At 35.5% G+C, this 12,085-nt stretch overlaps 1 protein-coding gene and 1 long non-coding RNA gene across 2 annotated transcripts in view; one reads left to right on the forward strand and one right to left on the reverse strand.

The window, feature by feature from the left end:
- Positions 1-11,945, reverse strand: part of LOC144232376 (uncharacterized) — a 27,145-nt gene extending 15,200 nt beyond the window's left edge. The window contains exons 1-3 of the long non-coding RNA XR_013335375.1: positions 11,872-11,945; positions 4,358-4,455; positions 2,696-2,815 (exon numbers count right to left, since the gene is read on the reverse strand). This is a non-coding gene — a long non-coding RNA (uncharacterized LOC144232376). The remainder of the gene's footprint in view (positions 1-2,695; positions 2,816-4,357; positions 4,456-11,871) is intronic.
- Positions 10,083-12,085, forward strand: part of LIX1 (limb and CNS expressed 1) — a 49,789-nt gene continuing 47,786 nt past the window's right edge. Inside the window, exon 1 of the mRNA XM_077765210.1 lies at positions 10,083-10,204. Within this exon, the coding sequence (XP_077621336.1) occupies positions 10,123-10,204 (82 nt within the window). The 5' untranslated portion in view covers positions 10,083-10,122. The remainder of the gene's footprint in view (positions 10,205-12,085) is intronic.

Raw genomic sequence — 12,085 nt, forward strand, 5'->3', positions numbered from 1 at the left:
TGCTAAACCAGTTTAATTCTCCCAAATATTTTAGATTAGTTAATCTGCTAAAATCTAAATATCACTATTTGTGTTGCTTTTTATTAAAACAAGTAGATTCCATGATTTCAAATCCCAGTTTTTCCACTTGCTGGTGGAAACAACTTTAAGCAAGTCATATATGTGTTTCCCTCTCTACTTATCTACCCAGTTTTCTTACTGTTAAAATTGGATTTATAACTATTTAATAGGGTTGTGTAATACACAGAAACACCAAGAACAATGCGCAGTGCTTTATAAACATTCATTAAAATATAGCCCTTAGAATGATAGAATGATTATAATCATGTTTAGCTTTCTAATATTCTGCTAACAATTTGTTTTTATTTTATTTAACCACTGGGAGAATTTACTGCCATCTATTTTTTAGGCTCCAATATTTTTTTAGTGTTTATTAATTTGAGAGAGAGTATGGGCACGAGCTAGGGAGAGTCAGAGAAAGAGAGGGAAAGAGAATTCCAAGCAGGCCCCATGCTGTCAGCACAGAGTACAATGCAGGGCTCAGTCTCACTAACTATAAGATCATGACCTTGAGCCAGTATCAAGAGACATGAACTGAGCCATCTAGGTGCCCCAAGGCTCCAGTATTAAGGATCAGCCTATAATGCATAATTTTGTTTTCTGCTATTTAAATTGGTAATATGATCATAGGAACAGAAAGTTGCCATAATCTCCCCACAGTTTCCATATTTGTCAGTTTTTATGCAGGCCTGAGCAGAAGTAGAATAGGACTATAAGGAGGTAGGAGGGATAAGGAGTGAAAACCTCTTTCTAATATTCTTAGCTGGGTGGACAAAACATGTTTTCACTTAAACAGTAACAAGTATTTACTCTAGGAAAAAGAAAATACATAAGACATTGTAATACAAAGACTCTAATCCAGTGAGACGTGAAGGAGTGCTCAGGTATGTCTACCTGATGATACTCAAGTCTGCATCACCCAGTGGGCCAGAAGAGGGGCATCACCTATGGCAAAAAATGACCGCTAGATGGCAGTGCCATTCCACAGTCACCAGCCAGAAAGTCGTAAAGTTACCTGCATCAGTGATCATGATCTACCAAAGGAAATAACAGCAGATTTATTTCCAAGAATGATAAAGATAGCCCTTTTACCTTTGTAAAATTCATTCTTTTTGCAAGACCTATCATTATCTAATAAAAACCTTTAATAATATAGACACAAGAAAATGTCTAATTCAGTTCCCTCAAAATTCATGCTAATTTGAGAAGTGTTTACCTGAGTTTTAGGTGTGTCTTCACAGCATTTACTAAGTAGATATACTTTAAGTCATTTTAATAACAAAATAGTATTGAAGACTTCTTAATAGAACTATAGAATATCTTGGATTACATATTATATTTAGGGTATCAGAGGAAAACTGGGAATGAAACTATCATCCTACTAGGACATCATCCTACTGAGTTTTTTTCAGTTGATGCAGTCCGCTTTTAGGTACCTATTACATAAAAAACATTATTACTTGAGGAACTTTGAAAGCCAAGTAAACAGCTCTATCCTGAATAGCCTCAGGTTTCCTGTGGTTCACAGAACAAATACGTCAAATACATAAATCTAAACAAATTATTCAGTGTCTAATCAATAATTTTTAAATGTTTATATTTGAGAGAGATCGTGAGCCAGGGAGGGACAGAGAGAGAGACAGGGATCTGAAGTGGGCTCTGTGCTGACAGTGGAGAGCCCAATGTGGAGCTCAAACTCCCAAACCACGAGATCATGACCTAAGCTGAAGTTGGACACTGAATTAAGGTAGTTATCAATTAGAAGTTGGAGTTTGGTCCATCAGACAAGTTGTAACCCTCACATTTAAAACATCCATAGTGAACAATAAGCAAAAACAAGTACTACTAATGTAGTCGAAGCATGTACTATGATTATTAATAAAACACTGAATCTGCCAGTTCCAAACTTAGATCCTGGTTCAGCCACTTCCCAAACCTCAAGTGCCTTATGTAACCTCTCTAACCTCACTTTCTTGATTCATGAGATGAGGACATTTAAATAACATCTATAAGAAGCTTAGCACAATGCCTGATACATGTTCTATGTTGGTAAGTATTGCCCAAATGATTTCAGGTTACCAAAACAAAGATTCTGGGGGAATCTTTTCCATTTCCAAGGTCAGTGATATTTGACCTGTGATCTTTTTGGTGGTGTTTTCATCTAGACGTGCAAATGCTTTGCTTGTAACCTTGCATCCTCTACTTGTTGCTCCCATTAAATAAGTTATTTCCTACAACATAATGCATTTTATACTTGTGATAAATATATATATATATCAAGTATATATATATAGTGATATAATATATATATTATAGCTCAGTGATATTGGTAGCCATTGGTCTGTTCTTTGGTGCATAGCTGGCTGTCTTTAAACTTTCTCCAGAACCTTTAAAGAACTTTAAAGGCTACTAACTAGCAGATAATCATTCTTTTAGTCAAGTACTCAGTAGATTTTATGACAAAACACATAGTTGTCTAGTTAAAGAACTTAACAGGTAAACCTACAGCCCAGAGGTTTACCAGCCACTTCCACAAGGTGGAGGGATGAGTTCATTAAGTTTTCAGGGAGAGTACTTCCCTGAGGTACAAGTTTATTTGAAGTCACATTCAATACTCTGGGTGGCTAAGGCTCACCATCTCCATTGTTCTTCATCTCTCTTCAGAATATCTCCCTATAGGGCATCAGGCCATATCTCAGTTTGACCTTGATTTGCTGTATGAAGGTCTGGAGCCATCTTATGCAACTGTAGAAGGCTGGGAATGAGAGAAAGTTCAAAATAACCATGAGTTACACAGTTGTGTAGTAACCAGAAGTGTGGGAATAACTCCAAAGTCTACAACACAGTGAGGGACTAATACTGTTACATTCTACATACAAGTTTTTCTTTTGCCTTAATATTGTAATAGGGACATTAAAATTAGCATTTTATGTAACATTTAGAATCTGATTATATACGCTTAATTCCATAAATAGGAATGTGCCTCATAATGCAAATAAAATACAATCCTTAGAATATCTGTCACAATATTACATGGTTCCATTAAAAAAAAGTAGCCACTTGAAACGAATGAATCAAAGGTGCTTACTATAGCTGCTTTTAGTAGAAGAGATTTGGCTTACATTAGGAAGAAAAATACAATGTTAACATATACGTTTTGTGCGTGCTTGATGTTGTCTAAAGATAGAGAGTATATAAACTTTTAAGATAAAATTTTTGTTGACTGAAAGCCTCCACTATATTTGAAGAAACAATAATAAACATGCAACAATTATAGGGCAGTGCAAAGTCAACTGTACTCAAGAGCCTGATACCATTGATCTCACTGAGGAACCATTGATATCACCAAGGACAGTGGATAAGTGAAAGGCCAGAATGATTTGGTGAGTTATAAGAAAGAGGGATTTGGTTGAATAGGTAAACTGAAAAAAGAGCTTGCAAAGAGGACATCATGCAGAAGACAAATAAATGAATGTAGTGTGCTATGGTTAGGAAAGGGGTATAGTGCAGCAAATGACCAAATTAAAGATGATTTTAAAACTTTTTTTTTTTAGAATTTACCTTGAGGTATTGGAAAAGGAGCAATTACAGATTTTGAGCAGTGTAATGATTTGATTTTGAGGGTGGTGGGGCACCTGGCTGGCTCTTGATCTTGGGATCATAAGTTCAAGTCCCACGTTGGGTGTAGACATTATTTAAAAATTAAAAAAAAAAATTTTAATAAAAAATAAGAATAAAAGGCGTGGGAAGGGGAACTAAGGAAACTTTGTCAATGTTAGTAGATTGGACAGAATCTTGAACAGAAGCTAAAATGTTGCCCAGTTTGTGTAAGTATTAATGTTTAGACAATCTGGGATAGAATATTATTATTATACTGAAGGTGTAGAGATTCTTTATTAGTTTGTTTTTATTTTAGAGATGAGAAAACATTTTTAGATGTAAAATTACTAGCCCAAAGTCACATGGAGTGAATTGAGTTGGGAGTAGGTGGGAGGAAAAGATGGAATTGATAAGTACCAGAAAGGTGTAAGGTAGAAAAACCAGAGTATTCATGTGGTTTAGACTTTGTATCCAGCCCAGGGGTCCCTTTTGCAAAGTCACTAAGGTCCACAAACTGTCTTGTCTTCCTGGTGTTGTAGAAGTATGAGAGGAGACAGTCCTTACAGCCAGGTCCAGGTTTTGAGACCTATTCTTTACAAAATTTCCTCCCTTTAGAAAACAGATTTTTTTTCCATGATTAGCCTTTCATTTTTCTCACAGGCCCAAGAAAACCCATCTCAGCAGACTAAAGCCTTACCTGGAACATTTCTGGTTGTTCATGAGGAGGTAGGAGGAGAGCAGGGTGATGAGGTGAGGAGTAGTACTTTTTCCTTGAGCTCAAGGCTACTGAGGTACCTGGAGAGGATCAGAAGAATGTATTATTCTCTAACTTGGTCTTTCTCTAGTTTTCAATTCATAGGAAAATAGGCCCTCTCGCTATGCAGTTTTCTATTCCTCTTTCAAACAAATTTTGAAAAGAAATATTTCTTCTGTGTCAACAGGATGTATGCTAAGTGCAGTACTCTGGTAGTGACTGCATAGGAAGTGAAATGGAAATTATAGTTTACAGTGCAAAATGGATGGACGCAAGGCTTTTATCTTAATGTAAGCATATCCATAAATATAGCCTGAATTGAATTAAGAGTATACTAATGATGCAATCTTTACAGGAAGTTTCATCTAAAATATATGAAGGTATGAAATTACTGGCTTGCTTGAACTCAGTTGATATCCATCAACTAATCTCAGGTTTAAGTCATTTATTTACAGCCAATAAACATTCTTTCTGGGTTTGTTTTAATCTAATATTATTAATATTTTTTGTAACCTAGGTTTTCATTTTACTTTGCTCATTACTGTTACAAAGATGTAAACATTCTAAAGAACTCATACTCCCAGAAACGTGACTATCTAAAGAAAACAAAAAGTTAGGTTCAATTAGCCTATCCTTTCTTTATAGGAGACTCAACTCTGCATTGAAAGAGAGGCTCAAAGACTCAGCTGGAGTTCAGACACCTTTTTTAGGATCAATGTGATAACTCTATAGCCACAACCTGTATATTTTTTTTCTTGAACACCCAGCAACACGGACTGTCCTGGATAGCAGAAGGTGAGGGCAACGGGGAGGTGGTAAGGGGATGGTTCCTGTGAGAAAATGCAAGCAGAGGGAGAGGAGCCAATAACTAGATAGACTTTTATGAAAGAAAATGTTGTTGTAAAGTCCCCTGGAAAAAGTCACTCCCAAAACAAAAAATGTTAAACTTTTTTTTCCAAAATATATATTATGTTGGAAGTCAGCCAGCCACAGTTAAGAGTAATCTGTTCACTTTTCCACAGAACACATACCTAATGACCCAAGGTCTTGGCATCAATATCTCCAGTCTTGTAAATGAACATTCAAATTCTCTCACCTTACTAGTAAAACCTCCTCTGGTGATATCTTTGGCCTCTAAAGTATTTCTTAAAGAATCAATTTTTACTTCTCTTCCAAGACTAAATACCAAGACAGGGTTGGGTAATTGATTACTTAAAACAGTCAAGATGACATGACTTATTCAGGCCCCCAGATATATAACATATATATGTAACAGAAGGTTTAGATAAATGGGTGTACTTTCATTGTGCTTTCTGGTTAAGAGTGCTGATTCTGACTGCCCTGACAAGGATAAAGAGCAGTTCACTAGCAGTTTTATCTTGTGGGGAAGGATATTATTTTAAGAAAGCAATTTTTGTAATATTGTATGAAAATGAGGAGATGTACATTCTTTTAATCTGTAAATGGGAATTAATTTTTTAATTACCTTTTCATACAGTTAAACAGATTAGTACTTACTGATGATTTCCTAAATGTAGTGAAATATCAGGGTAAAAATGTCTGAAATAAAATTATTATCTGTTACCTGTGTCTTTGGAATTTCTTTTGTCAGAAATTGCCTTTCCAACTGACCCTCAATAAATACCTTGATTCAAATATCTCAGCGGCCCTTTCCCAGCTGAGAGTTAACAAAGATGATGTTAACCAGCTATTCATTCTTCCTACTGGTGCTTCAGTTTTGTTTAGCTAACAATAAACAATCATTAGTTATTACCTCAGCAAAGTCCGTTTCTTCAGGGCCTTGCCCTTCTTCACCCTCCAGAACACCATCAGAAAGAGTCCTGCACACAGGTAGCCCTTGACCCTCTTGTGCCAATCCAGCTCTCAGGGCCTTCCAGCTCCTTTCACCCATTTCTCATTGGAATCTGGATAGAGCTGCTATGTTCCCCATTATTTTTGTAAAGATTTTACTCTCTCAATGTATTTTACTACATGACTTGAATTATTTTTCATTTTATTTACTTTATCTTAAATTGTAAATTTTTAAGAGTCAATACATTAGCAAGAAAGTGAAGAAATTATTTCAGGGAAGATAATCTTCCTGAATTTCAATCAGTGTCTTCTACCTTCTTTAGTCACTTGATTTCCTAGAGATAAGTAACTATAAGTTGGCTCAGGCTCATTTACCTAGGCCTATTTTTTATGGAGTCTGCATGCCTGATGCCTGGAATCTCACCATCTCTTCACTACAGCCTCACCTACAGGCCCATTCTCCTGTTTTACCTTCCCCAGCCTCTTCCTCCAGGCCAGAACAGATCATGAAGTGAGGAGGCAAGGAGGATAGTGGAGGTGTTTTTAGCTAAGGATGATTCTTTCATGTATTTATTATGTTTTAACATTCTGGGTATTATTTCAATTGGTGACTCCCACTTCCCTGTAATTTTTGTACCTGTTATGAGCTGCTTAACAAAAATATTACTAGAATGATAGGAATAAATATTCTTTTCCTTACCAGCAAAATGAATGATTCCATAGATTCTTTTGTTGCATTGTGCATGAAACAGTGCACAATATACCACCTTGATTTCTCATCTTCTCAAAGAGTTCTGTACTCCCTGGGAGCTTAGTAAGTTATGCTGTTGCACTGAGTCTTTCCCTTTTACCGTTGGGTGATAAGTTTTGATCACTAAATATGTCAGTTGGACGGCATTTCTCACACATCTGAGTAGCATTCTAACAGGATTTATAAAAACAACATTTTGCTTTTCACTTTAGTCCTCTATCCTTGTTTTAATACTTAAGTTTTGCTTTTGGCATATGCCTACAGTTGGTTGAGGCTGACAGTGAAATCTAACATGTGAACTGTAGAATCTGTACTCAGTAGACAGGATTATCTCAGATTTTCCCACCTCCTTCAGGTACTTTCTACATCAAAGACATAAAAGGGTGAGAAACCACTGAGTTAGTTGTTTCTTTTTTTTTTTTTAATCTGTCTTACAACAACACTCTAGAGTGAGAAGTCTGTATGAATAGACAAGGAATAAATGCTTAGCAGAGGATTTGGAAAACTTCTGCTTAAACATTGGGCCTGATGAGAAAGAATAAACTATACTATCCAACTAGAATGTTGTGTAATCCACCTTTCTAGAATTCTTTTTTCATTTCTTCAAATATAACAAAGTAAATATCATGATTTTTTTACATAGTTATTTTTGCAAAGCTGTTTTAGAATTCTCTAAGCAGACACTCATAGTTTGTCTTCTTTAGAAAAATCTTGTGGAAATTGAAAATTAATTTTCTTAACGAATTCTTACCTTTCATCTTAGTTAGCATTAGTGATGAGTATCTTTGGGCTGTTTTGTTTTGTTTGTTTTTGGAGTTTTCTTTTGTCTGTGTGTATGGGGGAGTGTTGTGTGATGAGTATCTTTGAACTCACCCTATTAATTTCTGCTTCTCATATTGTTGAAAGGATATGAAGTTTACTATGGGATTAGAAGTGATCTGTTTGAAGATCAGTCCAGATTTTAGGAAATATGTGTAAGAGTTTTCAGAAGGCTAGAAAATGTGTGATAATATTTGTGGTCATTTGTAATATAGCTGTAGAATCATAGATGTTAGATCTGAAAAAAATCATTCAACTCAATCCCCTAATTTCCTAGATGAGGACTCTGAGCCCAGAGAAGATGAGTGACTTTTCAAAGTTATACAGGTAACAATGATCAAATCCTAGATCCTACTAATACAAAATTCAGTATTTTTTCCACCACAATGCACAACCAAAATATTTTTATATAATACTAAAGATAAGCCCAGTTTTTACATTATCGTTTCACTCCTTTGATAATTCCTTACCCTCTAATGTGAATCTTAATATATTTTGGTTTCCAATTCAGTATCATACTGAAAGTATTTGAATTCATTTATACTTTGCGTCCAATTAATGTATAATCTTTTTTTTCTATAAACCATCTAGTTCTCTTTTACATTATAAGCTCATGAATGGCAAAGATACTGATGATTTCCTATTTGGTGCAGCCCATGTAAAGTAAAGTTCACTTTGGGACCCTAAATAAATGTCTTAACAAGAAGTGCTGCTTCTTTCACATCCTTTTTTATAATAATATCTTTGCACAGTGGGGCAGCCCTATGTCTCTATTGTATGTGACATATACTCCATGTGGGCATTTACTAATAGTCATTATGATAAGACTTATTATAACAGCCCCATTTCTTCTGTTTCCTTTTATTAAGCCCACCCTTCTATCATCTAGCTGAAGAAGCCTATCGCATGGAAAACATTTTACTTTTACATTGTCTTTAAAGGACTGTTTTCTTTTTTTTTTTTAAATGTTTATTTATTTCTAGGAGACAGAGAGAGAGAGAGCATGAGCAGGGGAGGGTCAGAGAGAGAGGAAGTCACAGACTGAAACAGGCTCCAGGCTCTGAGCTGGCAGTCAGCACAGAGCCTGACACGGGGCTCGAACCCACGAACCGTGAGATCATGACCTAAGCGAAAGTCGGACGCTTAACCAACTAAGCCACCCAGGCACCCCATTTAAAGGACTGTTTTCAATTAATCATGTAACACAACATAGTTATGGAATCTGGAATTTGGAGAGCAATCTCTTTTGCATACTCTGAAAAAGTATTTTAAATAAAAGTAAAGTAATCCTTAACAAGTCTTCAATAAACTAACATAGATTATAGCCATTAAAATCAGTTCTTTTATATCTAGTATGAATCCTAGTTATGGCAATGAAATCTCATGAATTATGTTTATGTCTCCTGTGGAAAGACTATTTAACCTAGTATGGGAAATAGAGAAAGAATCTGTTAAAATATTTTAGTAACTACCTATATTCTACTGAAAAAATATATTTTTCCTTCTCCTGAAATTTTTAATAGAAAGAATTACCACAAAATAAAAGGAAGTGAATGATAGAATTCATTAAACTCAATCTTGGGGATGATTTGCCTTGAGGAGACAAAACAAAAATAAACATTCCTAGGCAAGCCAAAAGACACACCAAGGTTTTACCTGCCACTACCCATCAGAAGTGACTATAACCTGGGTGATGGGAAAAAAAAAAAAAACACAAAAAAAAACACTTTTAAACTTGGCTCCCAGAGAGATGCTCAATTCAAATAAAAAGCATAATCTGGTACTTGGCTCTATCCATACTCTTTATAGCATATATTTACCAAAAAAGAATTTAGACTATACTAATTCTGAACTGAAAGTCCTGAGCTGGAAATTCCTTTTTTACTAAAATAATGTTTTTAAGAAATAACCTTCTTGATTTTATACTGGGAGACAGCACATTTGAAGATGGAGGACCAAAAGAAATACCGAAGTCAGAAAGCTGCACACCATTCAGGCAAAATCCGTTTGGAGAGGAAAGCTGGTCCCATGATTAGCGAGCTTCCCCAGCTAGCCTGTAGGTGGGTGTGTTTAACAGAAGGAAGCAATGGGAAAGCCTGTCAGCCAGCCTTTAGAGCTAATTAGCTCAGCATACAACAAAGATAAGTGAGCCTGGGAGGAGGGCCCCCTGAGGGGTCTTTAGATTCTGGGAAATGTCTGATTGGCAGATGTTAAAAGGGATTCTTTGGTAATCCTGTGCATCAATGAGCTGCACAAATTCAGTCCAGGACTGCAAGAATTCAGGCATGAGGACACTGTGCAGCAGGCTCACACAGGCAGACCCAAGATGGACAGAACCTTGGAATCCCTGAGACACATCATTGCCCAAGTCTTGCCTCACAGAGACCCGGCTCTAGTCTTCAAAGACTGTAAGTACTGAAGGGGAAAAACTTTTCTGAAAATAGTCCTAAACGTCTAGTCACATCCTATTTAAGTATGATTTCTCCTAAATCTCTGTAGTCGTGTGCTGTGGTCTAAGTGATATTTAACTTGTTCCTGACTTCAGTCAGGAGAATTATTTCATTTCACCTACGAGTATTAGTTGCTGGGTTATTTTGTCAGTGATACATCTTGCTAACTGTTTGGAAATCTTTCCTAAAATATAAGCCTCACCTAAGACTTAATGAACTCTTCCAGAAGCTTTTTTTAAATAAAACAAGGCTGATTGCTAATGAGGTTAAGAACTAAAAATAACTTAGAAATGATAAATATTCTATATTTGTTAACCTGTTTAACCCTCCGTAACATATATTAACTGTGTTAAGTCAAATATTGTGTTTGTCTGAAAATTTTTATTGCAAACAAACAATAATTAATCACCAGTAAGCGCTTATATTTTGGTAACAAATTATAACACTTTAGTTAAAAGGCCAGTAAAATTAGTCATCCCACATCTGCAATGTCCCCATCCCCCAAAATCTAAATAGGTATGGCAAAGTTATTTCAAAATCTTTTTTAATGATTATGAAAAATAATTCAATCAAGCTCTCCAATTCTAGCAATACTATTATACCATTTGTCATGTAACTTAGTTTCTGGAACCAATTTGATTTTCTGCGGCTGCAAAACAGGCTATCTTCATGTTGTATCTTATCTACAGTGAGTTTCATATTACAAAGGGCTTCTGAAATAGAATTTTGCTATGGAACTGCCCAAAAGGTGAAATGCATATGGAATTTTTTTTTCTTCAATAAGTTACAGCTTTCTTTGTGAATCTTGTTATGTTTGTCTCCATCAAAACATCAATGCTTTGGATTTTTGCTCTCTGATTGCTGAATAATGTTAGTTTCCAGATGTTTTTTTAGTTTATATTTCTCATATGTGTGATGAAGATAAAGAAATGTTAGGCCATTTTATCCTATAAAATTTTCTTCTTAGAAATTAAATTGTTACCAGTATGCCCTTTAATGGCATAGTGAAAGCCCTTCATTTCCTTCCATTCTTCCTTCCTTTTTTCCGTCTTTCTGTCTTTTTTTTTTTAATATTGTCTTCAAGCATATGTCAATAGCTATGCTAGACTAATGAAAATCACTCCCTCCCCCAATCTAGCCTCGAGTCTATTCAGGTTTAGTGTGTTTCTTTAAGTGAAAAGGGAAGGAAAGAATGTCTTTCTCCTACAATAGTACTGAATTCACTAGTGAAGTATAAAAGGGCTCTTGACCTGCTCAAAGCTTTAGATAAATTGTATAGAACCAGGGGTCTTATGCTGCGGGTTTGGAGAATGGAAGCTGTAAAAAAAAAAAAAAAAAAAAAAGATAGAGGAGCAAGTTTTCATTGAATTTCTTGTGAATTCAAGAAGTTTACTCTGAAATTATATGGTCTACTTTTTAAATTGAACTAAATCCCAGGAACTGTTTACAGTTTAGCCAATAGAATAAAATAAGGGAAGGGTTTAAATAAAGTGTGCACATTATGTTCTGTCATCCAGACCTTTGCAGGAACTCTTTTCTATGGAAAAATAAAGAAGTGTCCAATTTTATATATTTCATTCATTAACATAGAACTCAAATTTGATCAGATAGCATTGCCTACTTACCCTGGAATGAGCTGTACTCTGCAACTGCTTGCATGGCTTAATAGGTGTGAGTATTAAACTCCTGATCCTCTCGTTTCAGGTGTTTCTAATCTGAAAAATGACTAAATGAAAGTAAGCCAAATGCCAAATTTCTACACCAGCAGTTTTTTATATAACATTGAAACATCCAACCACTCACCATCCTCATGGAATAAATGGGAACGGGCTTACTCAC

Source organism: Crocuta crocuta, unplaced genomic scaffold (assembly GCF_008692635.1).
Source record: "Crocuta crocuta isolate KB4526 unplaced genomic scaffold, BGI_CrCroc_1.0 scaffold645, whole genome shotgun sequence".
Classification (NCBI taxonomy): Eukaryota; Metazoa; Chordata; class Mammalia; order Carnivora; family Hyaenidae; genus Crocuta; species Crocuta crocuta.